The sequence below is a fragment of the Columba livia genome, chromosome 3, assembly GCF_036013475.1.
Source record: "Columba livia isolate bColLiv1 breed racing homer chromosome 3, bColLiv1.pat.W.v2, whole genome shotgun sequence".
Classification (NCBI taxonomy): domain Eukaryota; kingdom Metazoa; phylum Chordata; class Aves; order Columbiformes; family Columbidae; genus Columba; species Columba livia.
In genome coordinates, this window is record NC_088604.1 from 118,158,136 (window position 1) to 118,174,392 (window position 16,257).

At 45.5% G+C, this 16,257-nt stretch overlaps 1 protein-coding gene across 1 annotated transcript; it reads left to right on the top strand.

The window, feature by feature from the left end:
- Positions 1–3,066: 3,066 nt before the first annotated feature.
- LRRN4 (leucine rich repeat neuronal 4) lies at positions 3,067–12,116 on the top strand. The gene is made up of 5 exons (XM_065059881.1): positions 3,067–3,437; positions 4,702–5,425; positions 6,884–7,088; positions 8,268–8,405; positions 9,444–12,116. The coding sequence occupies exons 2-5, from the start codon at positions 4,738–4,740 to the stop codon at positions 10,798–10,800; spliced, it is 2,388 nt and encodes a 795-aa protein (XP_064915953.1). The 5' UTR covers positions 3,067–3,437; positions 4,702–4,737; the 3' UTR covers positions 10,801–12,116.
- Positions 12,117–16,257: the final 4,141 nt, after the last annotated feature.

Sequence of the window (16,257 nt, forward strand, 5' to 3'; positions counted from 1 at the left end):
AACAGGTACGGAACACTTAGGAAAGGGATCTGTTTTTACAAGGCAGTGATTGTAGCTCTGCTTCCTGGAGAGGTGGGAGTGGGAAGGCCGGACCCAGGGCGCTCCTGCACCTCCAAATTCCAAGCTGGATACGGTCCGCAGCTCCTGAGATAGGTTCTGCACCAGCCCAGTTTGGGGGAAGCCACAGCACCCAGTCATCCTCCATCCCTCCCCACAACACCCAGTGCATCCCAGACAGACTCCAGACCTTCCCCTAAATGCGCAGGGGGTACCGCACCCTCCCTTACTCATGCAACAGCCTGATTAAACTCGGCTTTCGCTTCTGACTTACACATAGGGTAAGAGACCAGAGAGTCAGTGGGCTGTAGTAATGAAGTTATTAATTGCACGGTGCGAGATGCGTGAGATGTTTTACAGAGAGAGTGAAAGCAGGACAAGGGCGTCTGCCCTGAAATTTTGCAACACAGAGGCAAAATCCTGGACAGGAATTTTGTTTAGATGAAAACAAAAACCTTCAGGAAACTAATACCTGGGCTACATTGCAAGCCTGTTCTGTCCATCGTGCTTAATTAAACTGAAGTCAGGTCAGGGTAAAACACTACCAATGTCAGATAGCTGCTGGCTGTTCTTGTAACAAATTCTGCGGGAGATTTCACTGCTGCCCTGAGCCACATGTTACTGCAGCAACAACACACACACCCCGTGGTTTTCTGAAACCTCAGGCTAAATAATCCTGTTCTTGCATTCTCTCCCTGTTCTCTGTAGGAAAACGTCTTGCTTGTGCTTGCTCTGTGAACCGATCTGCAAAATTCTTCTTTAGTCGGCCTCAAAAGCCATTCTCCAGATCTTTCTTTTTCAGGATAGTTTCTTTCTTAACCATCACTTGGATCGTGGCCAGTGAGAAACATTCATCTCTCAAACTTTACAGCCTGGTACCATCCTCGCCTACTGCTCTGCCCGTGTTTCTGCTTATCTGGGTGTCACTCAGGAATGCAAGACTCACCCCCAGCATTCCTGCAGGCAGGAGGGTTTTGTGCAGCTCTGAATCAGCCCCGGTGAGGGGGCGTCTGGTTCAGCTCTTTGTGCATCACCCATGTGAAAAGGCTGACAAAAATGCCTGCCTTTACCAAACATTCCCCCAGGTTGCCACTGAATCTCTTAGAAAAGTAGAAAAAAAAGGAACAATAACTTGAAAAAAATACAGTGACGTGTGAACAGATGGAAGAGACTCTCAAAGGGGAAATCTCTGCCTGCTGCTACCTGATGTTTTCAAATAAACTGGTGAGAGATGGGTTGCTGTCTGCCCTGGGAAACCTTCACTAATACACGGGCAGCTGTTTGAGATGTAGAACTAAGGCAGCAATATTCCAGATGATTAGTTTGCAGCTAGGAAAAGAGCTGGAAAAATAACAATACCTGCCTCAAAAAAATGGGCATCCAAAAAGCAGAAAGGAAGGTGGAAAATAATGAAAACGAAAGCTCATTTTCCAAGGGTGCTTGTGCTTCTTGCAAGAGGTTCTTTCTGCCTATCGCTCTAAAATCAAGCGCCTCTGGGCAAAGACTCCACCTGCCAGTGAAATGAGTCTCCCACTCGCTTTTCCAGTCTTACAAGGCTGCTCGTCTCAAGCCCCCAAAATGAAGTCAGGTTGAACACAGGCAGAAGTTGGCTCTCCAGGTTTCCCAGAGTAGTATTTTTGAGAGATTAAAAGCAATAAAATAACCAATGAAAAGTCACTGTCTGCAAATAGTGAGCAAACAGCAGCAAACACAACACAGGTACTTAATATCCCAAGGTAAAGCAAGGCCACCCCTCTGCTCCCCGGCTTCTCAAAGAGAAGCTTTGCAGCCAGCAGGTCTGCAAAGCCAGAGAGGGAAAACAGGGTTTCCACTGGCCTGGCTGGAGCTGAACTCTCCTCCTGTTATACCAAATTCTTCAGATGTTTTTAACCTGCTCCAATCTGCCCCTTGAACCTACCAGAGTGCAGCTCTCCCAAGGTACCTGTGGGTGCGGACGTGCTTGGCCCACACGTTGCCCTAAGCTCAGGCCTGGGAGCTGCTCCATCAGGGCTCATCTGGGGGATTAGCCCCTCATTTAGGAAACTATTTGTCTTGCCTTAGAGCCATTCCACAGGGGAACAACACGTTCCATCCAAGGGAACCGCAATGGCTCCAGGGAGTCCTGCTAAAACCACGTATCTTGTTCTGTGGATGTTCTGGTGTTTTTCAAGGCTCTCTCCCCACACAGATAATGAATGACACGGTCAATAGATAAGGTCTCCTCAATAGATAAGGTCTGCGTACATGCAGACTCAAGGTTTTTGGGAAAGCGAGACCTTAATCTGCACTTTAGCACCAAAGCATCCAGGTCTGTGTTGCCTTTGTGTCATGGATGTGTTTTGTTGTCCTGACAAATGAAAAGCACTTGACTACTGTTCTCCCTGGAAATGTTAATCATTAATTGTCTTACAGTAGCAACTGAAAAAAACACACTTTTTTACTTTGGAACAAACTTCACCAATTTATCCCTTTCCAGTTCCTGGCTTTATTCTTAGCCCTTGAGCAGCCTAATAATTATTTCAATTGTGGGAATGCTGAGAAACCCAGCTCAGGGCAGGTCCCTTGGCAGGAGATGTTTTACATTAGTCTTATTTATCCAGCAAAGGATGCGAGGAGCTGAATGGGAACTCTCCCAACAGCAGATGCAGAACAGAGAACACAACCCACGCACAGCGGGACTGGAGAGGCTTCCCAAACACATCACGTGTGGCGCGAGGTGCCCCCTCCATCGGCTGAAAGAATTCATCTCTGAAGGGCGGCAGGTGAGAGCTTCGCTTTCCACATTTCCCAAGGGCCTCCTTAGAAAAGTCATTTGTCCCGCGTGAATATTTCTAGGACTTATTCCCAAGTGCAAGGGTGTTACAGAGAAATAAAAACACTTGAAGCGTTTTACTGGCACCTACAGAGCAACACAAGCCCATGTCAGGCAGAGAGAGCCTTGACTTCACATCATCCTGACCTGTCAGCAAAGAAACACAATAATTCCTCTCCCTTCCCCCCTGTCAGCGCAAGATGTGAGAGCTGGGACTCCAGAAGCCAGTCTTTTCCCTTTAGCCCCCTTCCGCTTAAACAAAGACAGAGCAGCCCTGTATGAGTGTTGGGAAACCAGAGCCCTCCCACCCACCTCCTGCAAGGGCCAAGGGAGCCGGGAAAGCTGCCGGGAGCCACCCCCTCGCCGGGCAGGGAAAGCTGGATGCGGGGGAGCGAGCCTGGAACAAACCTCTCGCCTGCGCTGGTGGGCAGAGCCGGCAGCAGGGAAAGCTGGGAACAGAGAAGAGGCATTTCACGCTCTGGGCTGAGTCACCCAAGTGTATAAAATCAAGGCCAGGCAAGCGGAGCCACGCAGAGCAGAGGCACGAGGCATCGGGGCTCCTGGACAGGTATGTGCAAGCGGGTGCAGTTTAGAGCCAGGGACTAAGATTAAATCTAAGATGGGGATCCAGCGGTCCAATTCCTCCCACCTTCTCCATGCCATGTGCTGGGAATCCAGCAGCTCCGGAGACCAGGAAGCCCTGAGGCTGCTTGGCTTTTGCCCACCTCCAGATGACAAAAAGGACATGGGCAACCAAATTATACCATTTTGCTGGTTTATATTTAAAACCTGGGATGACAGCAAGAGCTGATGGTCTGGGCAAGACCTGGCACCATTCGGGGAACAGCGAGTGGCCCTAAGGTTTGGAATAAGTCTGAGATATTTCATATTAGCTGGGGCTTCAGTCACCTCACTACACTGTAATATATTTTTGGAGGAGGAATGATCATCATGATGTCTGGTAGCCCAAAAGACAGCTCAGTAAGAAAAGCACTAGTTTGGGGCTGTGCTTAAATGCTTCCTCTCACACCAAAAACCTGCACAGCCTCAAACAAGTCATTTAGGACATATTTTTTTTGTTTTAATGACAAAGACAAAACTGAGGTGGGACAGGGAAGAAGCGCAGAGGGAGCTGTAACACTGAATAACAGGCCTTGAGACACTGATCCAGGAGCACGCTCTGAGTTTCTGACCGCTTTCACTCTCTCCATTTCTGACTGTTTTCACTGAAATGTGGTTCAGGAGCTGCATTTTCAGCACATCCTTCCCCCAAGAGTGCATACCGTGCTTGTGGCACTCACCTGTGGCAGGTCCCCAGCCTGGCAGACAGGCTCCAGGGCATTGCCAGTCAGTGAGGAGCGGAGGAAGAGGTGAATCTCAAAAGCGCAGCTCACCAGCTTGTCCTGTGCGGGAGGAACTGGTATTTTTATACTGGAGTAGCACTGGCACTCCCTCGTACCCCTGTACTGCACAGAGGCAGCCAAGCAGGGAACCCACCTTTGCTGCTGGTCTTTGGGGTGCCAGACTGGTGCCACTGGTACTGGTGCGGGAACCAGACACACGATAAAAATTCTGATACAAATTGTTTGCTTTCTGCACGAAAAATTGTAGGTATGCTCAGACTAAGATCGCATGATACTCCTGTCCCCAAGGGCTAATGTTTACTTAGGCTTAATTACAGAAGAGACATTAATTATCACTTCCGCTGTCTGGATGCAATAGGAAAGGACTTACTAATGTTTCGCTTTTCAATAGCTTGTAGGTACCTGGAAGGATTTTAATTTAGTTCTTAATGCTGGTGTTTTGCTTTCCCCTCCCTGAAACAAAAACAGATCTTGCAAGTTAATTGCAAGCTACTCAGGAGAAGGATGTTTTCACGCTTGGTCATCCTCTCTCTGCTGATGGGGAACACGGCTTCGCAGCCAGTGAGCAGAGCAGAGCCTGCAGCATCCAGGGACGTCACCACCTTTTTCCAGCTGGCTCAGGAAGACTCTTGGGAGAACGTTAATCTCACCAGCATGTCCTGCGAGGATCGGAAGAACAGGACCTGGGTGACCCTGCAGCTGACCAACAGCAGCCTGACGGCGTTCCCCACCTGCCTTCCCGAGGCCTTGGAGACCTTGGATCTCAGCAACAACCTCTTACAAGAGGTGAACGGCACGGAGATAGCAAATCTCCCACGGCTGCGCGTCCTCTCACTGCGGCAGAACCATCTCTGGTCAGTTAGATGGCGATCTGAAGCCCTCGGCAGTCTCCACTCTCTGGACTTAAGCTTTAACAAGCTGTCGTCTGTGCCATCATGCCACAGCTCTGCCCTGCCTAACTTGAGGTGGTTGTCCCTGGCTGGAAATCCACTGATGGAAATCCAGCCACTGGCTTTTTCCTGTTACCCTCAGCTACAGTTCCTGAACCTCTCGGCAACGCTGCTGGGGCAGGACAACAGCAGAGGAATCAGGGAGTCTGCTTTTGCCATCAGTGCATCTCCCAGCGAGGCCACAAACACGCCTGGAAACACTATCAGCATGCTTGATCTGAGCGGGACCTTTCTTGAGAAAAGTAAGTTTCTGGATTTCCCGCTGTAAACACAGGGCTTGGTCGGGCTGGGGGAGCAGAAGCCTGGCTGGGACCTGGCTGGGTGGAGGGGGAACACCCCACACCCAAAGCTGCAAACAGCTGGTCATGGGGAAAACCCTCAGACAGACCAGCCTCCCGAAGGAAGAGCAGAGAAAGGACACCACCAAATATGTCCCACTGCAGTCCCCCAGCTCCACCGTAATTCCACTGTCTGCTACCGACAGTCATCCCGCTGTCAGCCCTGGGATTAGCTCTGGGACACGCAGGAGGAAACTCATTTCACTTTGCAGACATGCTGCTGAAATCTTTCTTTGTTTACCCCCCCAGTCACCCTCAGCTTTACACTGCTGTATTGAAGCAGCACAGAGAGAGGCTTTTTGTGTCGACCACAACTGGCCAAACACTTCCGCACAGCGAGACAGCCCATGCCCTGAGCAATTTTCAGCATGATTTTTTCTTTTGTCTGCCTTTCCTGCCAGCCTTAGCATACAACTGAGGTGCCGAGGCAGAGAGATGTTGGCCGCCTTGCCCAGCCACGACCTGTCCCTGTCCCGTCCCCACAGGCTCTCAGCCATGCCACAACTCTTCCTGCCCCATCTATGTCACCTTATGTGTATTTTTGCCTCATTTCGTACCAGTTCTATTCATACAACGGGGTTGCTGTGAGGTTTCAGTTGTTAACACCGACACAAGAACCACAGTGGGGTCAGGGCGGAGATTCCCCTGGGACAGTGTCCTCCTCCCTTAAGCACTCAACATGGCACTTCTCACCAAGAGAAGAAAGGAAGAAAGAGAAGCACAGAGGGATTTTTTTTCCCATGTGTACGTGCCCCAGCTCCAGTAACCACCAGCTCAGTGACTCCCTCAGCTTGATGTTTCACTTCAACTCCGATTCAACAGATGCACCAGCAAATTCCCCCCATGAATTTGCCTCATCCCTCTTGTGGTGATGAGTTATACAATTCAGTCATGGGATAGAAAGGCGCTTTTGTATAATACCTATTCTTTCAGTTTCATGCCTCTCCTCTCTTTTTCCTGTGCCAGGAGAAAAAAAAAACAAGTGATTTGCCTTTCTCACACCATTCGGGACTTTGTAGACCTCTCTAATCCCCCCAGCAGTTCCCTGAGCAGAGAAATCCTCATTCATTTAATCTCACCTAACAGTAAAGCTGTTCCTTATCTCTGATCAGCTTTGCTATCTTCTTTTCCTCTGCCCTGCAACAGCATGACCAGGCCTGCAGGTGATATTAAAAAAATGTGATTGTATGGGTGTTTATACACCGGTATATTGATTTTTGTTCAAATCTTTTCCCAAAGAGAACAGCTGCACAAGACCAGAGATACTTTACATCTCTATGAATTAAAAACTTTGTTCTAGGTAGCAATCCACAGGAATGCTCTGTTTAGGCAACAAGCATCAATCTTTTTTTTCTGCTTCAGTCCAACCAGAGTGGATCAGAGATTTGCCCAACCTCAGATCGCTTCACCTGACAAGGATGCCACAATTAAGAAGCCTCAATGCTGACTTCTTCAAGTCCACGCCTGATCTCCGAGAGCTGAACTGTCGAGACTCCCGCTCGCTGGGTTTTGTGGGGACCGAGATGTTTGTCAGTGCTCCTCACCTGAGCCATCTCTCCTTTGAGAAGTCAGTGGGTTTTATTTCTTCTTCCACACATAATGTTGCCTTTGCCACACAGCTGCCTGGGAGCTAATTTTTAAATGCAAAGTAGGAGCTTATTTTTATGCAAAGTTTGCTTGTTATCAAATGTTTAGGAAGGAAACATGGGCATGCATGCTGTCTTACACTCAGATATGCCACCTAAAGCCTGTGGTGTAGATCTAATACAGCAGAAAAACTGATATAGCTCAAAAAGGTGTCAGTCAAAAATCCTCTCCCACTTTGGGTGTGAGAAATTAACATAGGTCATTATTCAGCATTAGTAAAAGCCCTTATTCTAGAGGTGACACCTCAGTGTGATTCAGTTAGTATGTCACACACCTGTTGAAATACTAAGGGAAACAAAACAAAAGTCTGAAAGTGATTTACCTAAATAAGAGTAGGTCAACTGCACACAGAAGAATTAGCATAAAGAAAAATATTTGGATAACACCTTAAACTATTTCTATAATATAGGCCCAGATTACAAACATATCAAAAAACAAATACTAGAGTACCGGCTGTGCTCTAGGAACCAGTTTCAGGGAAATAAAACCATTTAAGCAATACAATAAAAAGTATTCCACCCCTTATTAGATTGCCTCACTGAGTTTACACAGCATTTTACAATACCTGCAGGGATAACAGTTCAAAGTGCTAAAAACCATGAACCAAACTGAAAAGACAAAGCTGTAGCGGTTAAAGCCATAGAAAAAAAGAGCATTTTCTGAGCACTCCAGCCCCATTTTCAGGCTCTTTCTGCAGCTAGGACAGGTTAATAAAGGCAAGGAAGGTCTTCCTATATGAGTCATTTGACTTGAGCAGGTGAGAAAATATGTCATGAGAGGGGCAATTAACATGAGGAGGATGACTGGCATAGAGAAAGTCATGCCATGACAAGCACACGGAGAAAGAAGCTAGAAAAAGGGTGCAGTATAAAAGAGAAGTGTAGCTGAATGCATGAAGGCACAGATGAGATCACTTTTCACAGAAGAAAAGTGTATTAATGTTAGTCTGGACTTTGACGTTCAGAATATTGATAACTGGCTGCTTCCAAGGGAACTGGGAATACTGCTTTGTGTCTTACACGGGCTGGGATACTAAGCACGTTCCAGCCCTCAGAAAGTAGCTTAGCATTTACTAATTATTGCATTTGTTTTCTTGTAGCTGTAACCTGAGCTCCTTTAATCCTTGGAATATCAATTCATCGGACAGCATCACCATCAACTTGTACGGAAATCGTCTGCTATGCAACTGCCAGCTCTCCTGGCTGCTCTCCAAGCCCAAGAAAGTTGTGCTGCAAAAGTAAGTGAGTTTAAGGAGATAAAGTAACGCTCTTCAGGCACGACTTAAATGTTTAAGTTATTTAGGGACCATTCTTTCACTGTAATCGAAGTTATTCACATTCCTTGCATGCTCTTCCCTTCCATAAGAGGTAGAAATGCAAAACAGAGTCCACTTCAGGGATAAAGTGTGGCTGAATTATACTTGAATGCGGACAAATGTGATTGGCATGTGCAGAACAGTATAAAGTGTGGATAGCTTATTTTTTTCAATTTCGATTCATATCTATCAGCTGCAGATAAAAAAAATGAGCTGGCTTGGTGGTCTTAACAGGCCACCACTGACAGCAGGAACTGGAAGACTTTGCTGGATACTTAGCAAATTATTTCCTCTTTGTCCTTGCATTCCCAAAGCCCAGATCAGCACAGGCAGTCAAACCCCTTGCAAATAGCCCTGTTTGTCACCTATTGTTGCCATGCTCTCCTGCAGTTTTACAGATGAATTACAATGAGCGGTAGTTAAAAGAAGTGCTTTGCATATTTATGATCTCTCCTCCTTTTGAAAGGCCACTAAGATTGGTCATTCTTAGAGAGAGCAGGGAAGTAGATTGTTAAAATTAGGTTGTTTCTCATCAGGATGGACTTAGTTGCATTGTTTACAAAAACATCCAATGTCTGAGTAAAGAAGCTGGAGCTTAGTCATTTACAAGTACATCCTGTGTCATCACAGCTCCAGCTGCTACACCAGCTGGCTTAAAGATCCTGGACCCTGTTACATCTCCCTGCATGAGATCCTCTCCTAGTGTGACATTACAGTCTGACCCTTTATGACAGCCTTGAACCCCGATATTTGCTGAGGTTTACAGTCCTTACACCAGAGGATGTATTCCTGAACCTCATAAAATGAAAAAGCCGGTCAGTTCCAAGGTCTAGATTTCGTGTCTTCTTTATATTAAAGATGCTTTGTGGACAGCAGGTTGCCAATTCCAATGCAAGCAACCTTACAGGAAATTGTAATGTTCTTGTGGATTTTGCCTATTCTAACTTGTCCCCTCTGCAGGGCTTCAGAGACTTTTTGCCACACATCCCGGGAGGATTCGGACAGACCTTCAATGCCTGTTTCACTGCAAGAGCTCTATGACAAATGCCAGTCTGAGAGAAACATCACGCTGCCAGATTCAACCACAGCCTCTCCTGAACGTGATGCTTTTAGCCTCAGCAGTTACGATGCCACTGCTGTATTAACAACAGACTCTGCTCCACTAACCAACGACACTTACAGCAGCTCCCTAATTCAGGTGGATGTAATGAGCACAACAGGAGCCAACCCAACTGAGATGATGCTCACAAAGGCCCACAGTTCCTCCCACGAGGAGGTGGTTTCCGAATTCACGAGCCATCCTCCTTCGTTCATGTCCGTAACCACCTCCCCAGGTTTGCTCGGAGAGCTCTACAGTCACTCCTCAGATTATTTTCTCCAAGAGCTCTATAGTCGCCCCTCAGATTACGGCTCCACGAGTCAAACTGAAACAGATCAGGTAAAGGGAGAGCTCAGAACAACCGATGAGCCGCTTCCCCAGGAAGGCCCATTCACCCAGCCCACTAGCCATTATCCTACAAGAGCAACAGAAAAGCCTGATGCCACTGACCATTATATCCGCGCCTTTGCCACCCGTGCTGGGGAAGGTACGACACAAACGAGCCAAACGAGCCCCCCCCAGCTGAACTCCACAAGAAGCAGTGCACACACCAGGTCACTGATACACTACATAGATGACTACGATTATGATGAACACTCGACACAAACCCCAGTACAACTGGTGTACACCTCCTGCGACTACAACCCCTGCAGACACCTCCAGAAGCCATGCAGTGAACTTCAGAGCATATCCCGATGTCTGTGTCCTGGCCTGTCGAGGGAAGATGAGATTCCAGACCCACCGAGGCTCAGGGAGGTGGCTGAAGTTACAGACAGCTCTGCACAGATACGCTGGTGCGCCCCAAATTCCGTTGTTCACACCTACAAGCTGATGCTTTATGCCCAAGACAAGGAGGACAGACAGTTTGTCCTGGACAATATATATTCCACAGCAAGGCAGCACACTCTGTATAATCTATTACCATACACCACTTACCACATTTGTGTGACTGCTTCGAACAAGGCAGGGTCCAGCCAGACCGCAAGTCAGGGAATTCCAGGTTCTTCGTGCACCAGATTTAAAACAAAACCCAGCTACAAGTTTGTCTTTGCTGCTCTGTCTGCAGCAAGCGGACTCTTTCTCATTTCCACGATCATTTTGTCTGTATGTCTGTGTAAGGCACGTAAAAAGCCCCAGAGTGAGCAATATGGTACACACTTAGTCTCTTATAAGAACCCGGCGTTCGATTATCCGTTAAAACTACAAACTACTAATTAGCTCTAAGGGATTGTTCTACACATTCCAAGCTCACTGTCTTTGTCAAATTGGGGTGTTTTCCTGAGACTCTCAGAATGTCCATCAGCAAAACAAAGAAACATCAGACTTCATAGCCCTTACGTTTGTAAGGGGGGAAAATAATAATAATAATAATGAAAGTAGCCAAACAGAAAAACAAAGCCTTTGGACTCTTCTTCATGTGCTAAGCAGCAGCAAACCTGGACACTAACCTTGAGAAGTTGTTTTTATAATTACAAATATACCTCTCATGGATATGGCCGCCGAGAGCCACTACCCACGATGCATCCAGCTAAACAAGACAGACTCTGCTTTAATTCACATCAGTGAAGCTGGGTTTTCAATTTCTTCTTATGTCTTTATATATAAAGGTAATATCCAAAAAGGGCATATTAACAGCAAGAGTGAGAGAAAGGTCTCCTTGGACTCAATGGTGAGGTGCTGTGCTCATCTAACTCCAGTAAATAGCTCCGGTGATTGCAACTGCTCAGCACAACTTCAGATCAGGAAAAAGAAACATGAAGATTAATTGTAAAAAAAGGACAGCGCAGGATCCTTAGGGCGGGGATCGTTGTTTTGTTCTGACTTTGTGTAATATTTTCCACGACTGAGGCTCCCAAATGTTACCACACCACCAATTACAGGCAGTGAGGAATTTGCAGTTCACAGGAACCCACACCAGCATTTGCTTTGCGTTTCGTTTTAAGCAGAGATGACTGCTCAGTCCCATCTCCAGATTTAGCAGGCTGCTGATTTACCTCATACAGAGGCAAAGAGCCAAGTAATGAAACCATTTAATGCGTATGTTGCTGAGACTTGAAAAACTGAAACCCCATCCACCAGCAGCAGTCATGCAGACCTTTTTTCAGATGCACTTTGGGGTGCTAATTCATGCTATAAAATAATAAGAGATGCTGAGAATCTCAGTCCTTCAGCAGCTTTGAGCTTGCCATTAAAATTCAATTAGATGTTTTTGTAAGGGGTGGTGTTTGTCCCAAATATTTCCTATTCACAGACCCATAGGTTTATGTTCCATTAGCTGGGGTGTTTCTGCTGCTGTATCCTGCTGTACAGATACAACATATGAAATCTCAGATCTCAGAGAATGAGAGATACTGCACAGTGTAAAAGAGTCTCTGTTCTGTCCAATTTTTTGATGCTTCCAGTGTTAATGGAAATAAATCCTACAGATTTTAATTCTGGTTCTTTTTTAACAACCTAGATCTTTGTGTTGTCTTTACCATCTACAACATTTAGCCCAATAAATTAACGCAAACATTTTGTTGTTTTGGAACAAACTTTCTGCATATAGTAATGTTTTTATGATGGTAAATTTATGTTGTCTGATGTCACAAGAGATTTCACTTTGTATACGCACAAGGTGGTCTGTGCGATCCTCAGCACTACAGGTTTGCAGCTTTTTCCTGGAAGTTTGTCCTTTCCCTACACCAGTGCTGGGAACGTCATCGGAGAGATGCTCATCGCAAATTCCTGCCAGAGCCTGACTGAGCCTCATGACTCAGAACTCACAATAGAGGCGAACTGCAAATGAAAAAGCTGGGATGGCATCACCTTTCACTTTGAAAATCTCTTTTCTTTTCACATCCTGGTAGTTCAGACCTTTCTTTGTTTGGACTTTGTTTTTCATATTTATTTCTGGCCTTTTTTCCTGCATTTTCTGGAAGGCTTAGTGAACAGGCACAGATGATAATTTACCTTCATTTGAAGTGAGCAGGAACCTTCAGCCTTTGACTCACATTATTCCAAACTGGGGCAGGGATCATATACTCCCTTGTGTTTGTTCAACATAGCTCTAGGAGACCTTGACTGGGGTCCTTTGGTATTACCAGAAACAGAAACAACGTGGAGCAAAGTAAGAGATTTGAGAATAGCCATTTACATAGTCTTGAAGATTAGCTCTAGAGGCAGAGGACAAAAAAGAGATAATGCAATAGAAAATAAAGATTATTCCAGCTTAACTATGAGCGAGTCCAAACCAACAAGACACCATTTAAAACTGAGATTTTGAGAGGATATGTCTAAGTGCGTGCCCTTTACAACATTCCAACTCATCGTCACTGCAACACCTAAGTAGAAAGCCACAAAGCTCAGGAGATCTGCCAGTAACAGAACTTGGCTTCCCTGAGGGTCAATGTCAGAACCCGACACCACCAGAAGCACAACCGCAGATCAGCCTCAATCTCCCAACTCCCCACTGAGAGACTTCCCATTGACTTCTTCAGGCAATTCTCACTCCAGCCTCTCCTGACTTCTCACAGGTCTTCACTGCCCTCCAGCCAAGGCAATGCCCAGAGCCTCCCATTCTTTAAAAGTGTCCTTCCTGGGAGCCAAACAAATACACAAGTCCCACTTGCTCCAACTTAAAATAACCCTCAACAGCCCAGTTTCATCTGGGCTGATGAACCACCCCAGCAGTGCCACTTTTGACCCATCACACTCTTACCATTTCACAAACCGGATACAAGAGATTTAGCAGCAGGGTTCAAAACGCAGGATTTTTATTTAGCAACACCTATGGTAAATATCAGTGCTTCAGGTGCAGAAGTTCTTCCCCTCCCTCCACCCCCCCCCCAACTATTTTCACCGGAGTTTATTTTAGTAACGACCAACTTTACTCTATTGTCTTTTTTTCTCTATTTGAATGAATGCTTCTCTTACTTTACCTTTTCCTGTTAGTTAATTGTGCTAAACTACAACCACTCTTGCTCAAATACATTCTACAGACACACTCAAATACTTTCCACGTTATAAAAACTAATGGTTTTATTCTGCCGTGCTACAAAAATCCCATCTTAGATTAAAAACTCCTCCCACCCAGAATTTGTATGTCTTGTAAACAGCTGCTACAGCCCAAGAACAGGTAAAATTACAACTATACACAAGGGCAACTTCCATTTGAGTAACTCACAATATTTTCAAAGTGTTCAGGTATAAAACCATGGTGCTCCTTGGGACTGGCATGGTGAGGAGAGCAACAGGGAGCTAACGGGGAACTTCCCGACCCACATGTAAAGCCACCTTAGAAACCTACTCAGCTCTGCTCGGTCTGGTTGCTCCTCCCCATCATCCTGCTTGCACCCAAGAGCAAATCCTGTTTCTACCTCCAGCTCCAAAGACATAAACCATTGGCAGCGTGACTGGGATACCCACACACCTCAGAAACAATTTTAAAAGCTAACAAAAGCCAACTCATTAAAAAAATAATATAACTAGTAATCCACTTACGGTTCAACTGCTCATCTTGTCCTGTTTCTCTGCGAGGGGAAGATGACTCGGGGATGTGCAGACAGCATTTAAGCATGCTTTTTAAAGAGCATGTGCAACATCTTTCTTGTCTTCCTGAGAAGAAATTATCAGCATTTCCAAGAACCTTCTCCATTCACCTCTCAATGCTTTTCTTCTTTCTACAGGACCAAGTTCAAGCAAAGGAAGCACAAAATAGCCAGTGGTGCACGTGGGTGCATTCCCCGGGTGTCATGGCAGAGATGCCTGCTTCTCTGCATTTGAAAATCAGTCACTGAGTCACATGGAGTCTCTCAGGATGCAGAAACACTCTGGGAAAAGGTGATACTTGAAAAGGCCTCCAAACAGGACAAAAAGCACTTCTCCAAGGGCCAAAGTGCACACAGGCAAAAGTGTTGCTGGCTGTGAGGGAACAGAGAGGGATCGCCTTGTCTTTGGTACAACAAATGTTATGTAGAAAAGCAGCCACCAAGAGCCCCATCCTGGGTGGCAGAATGGAGCTGTCCCTGGCCACAGGCTTGAGATGAATTGAACAGGCCGGCTGGGAGACGATGCAGCCCAAGGCATGGAGCTTACGTTGTATCAGAGGCTTTATCAGCCTTGTCTGGGAAGACACAAAAATCAAAGCACCGTGCTCATCCATCTGCACTGGCTGCACTGGCACAGACGGGCTCTTCTGCAGACACCTCCGGAAAAACACCTTCATGTGGTGTTCGGAACAAGGATGCCTCTGAGGGTTCAGGATCTTGCTTGTCTGGAAGAATCCAATTCGCACTTTACCTGTGAAATACAGAAATATTTATTACAGGTGCGAACATGTTTCATGTTTGCAAGAACATATTCATAAAAGAACATGTTCAAACTCCTGGTGCTTTTTCTTTTTATCAGCTGTCCAAAGAATGCAGAGTTTGTTCTGAAGCAGGGCAATATATTACAACAGCAATTCCAGCCTCTTTAAGAAGTAACCAAGCAGGATAACGAATAACTACACTATTTTTAAATCCATTCAGGCTACAATCCCTTACAGCGAGGCTGGTGTTCTGCTGTCATCTAGAGGGAGAGGCTGGAATCATCTCCCCAGGTATTCTCATTTCCTCATGGAAATATTAAGTTTTTTCATCAAAGAACTTCAGCCTGCACCCCACGGACAAAGCTCACTAATTCACACTGCCCATGTGCATCTGTGTACCTTTACCTATTAACATTAGAAGAAAAAGAAAGCAGAAGCACTAAGAATTAACAGTAGCAACAGTCCTAGTCCCACAGACTGACATTCAGAAGCTTATCTGTCCCTGTCTCTAATTCGATTTGTAGCATTATGATCAGAAATTTCTCTGCCAACTTGACACTGATAAGGAAGAGCAAGGAGGGGGTTACCACATGGGAAAAATAAAACCGGTAAATCAGTCTTACAAGTCCAGTAAGGTTTTTTAAATATTGTAGATTTTGGAAACAGATCAGATCACATTGGTTGCACTTACAGGAAAAAACAAACAAACAAAAACCAAAGGCAAGAATTGGTTGTTTTTTTGATTCAGCACAGATGAAGATCAATAACTGTTAGGTATGTCTATGTTATCTGACATTTTGAATTTCAATTTTCATGTAATATTACTGTAAAATATTACAATAAATGGATGGGGATCTTCTAAGCAACCCTGACCTGCTCCAAAACACACTGATGATGCACCAATCTCAAAAAAAAAAGTCTGAATCCATAGGAATCCCTTACAGTAAATTCCTCACAGGACTAGCAATGTTTGCTTTAGTGTCTTAGAATAAAATCACCATGAACAGGGTATTTTTCTTCTCTTCCAGACCACAGCGCAGCATTGTGCTTTGTGCTGCCACCTAATCCTTGATGACATTACCCATGAGTCCATGTAGGATGATAATACGTGCATTTTGTGTATTTCCTGATGTACTACCGCAGCAAATATCCTCATTTTTACAACAGGTGAGCAGCCTTCTAACTGCTTATATATATATATATTAAAAGGAACATAAGGGAGAAAGAAATACTAACAAGAAATGGAGGGAGTGTGAGAAAAGAGACAAAAGATCTTCAAAATACATAGTCCATTGGATAGACCCAGAGCAGGAAAGATAAAAAAAGAGGGAAAACAAAATAATAATCACACTCAGCACTAGGCAGAGACTTTTTTCTTTGAAAAA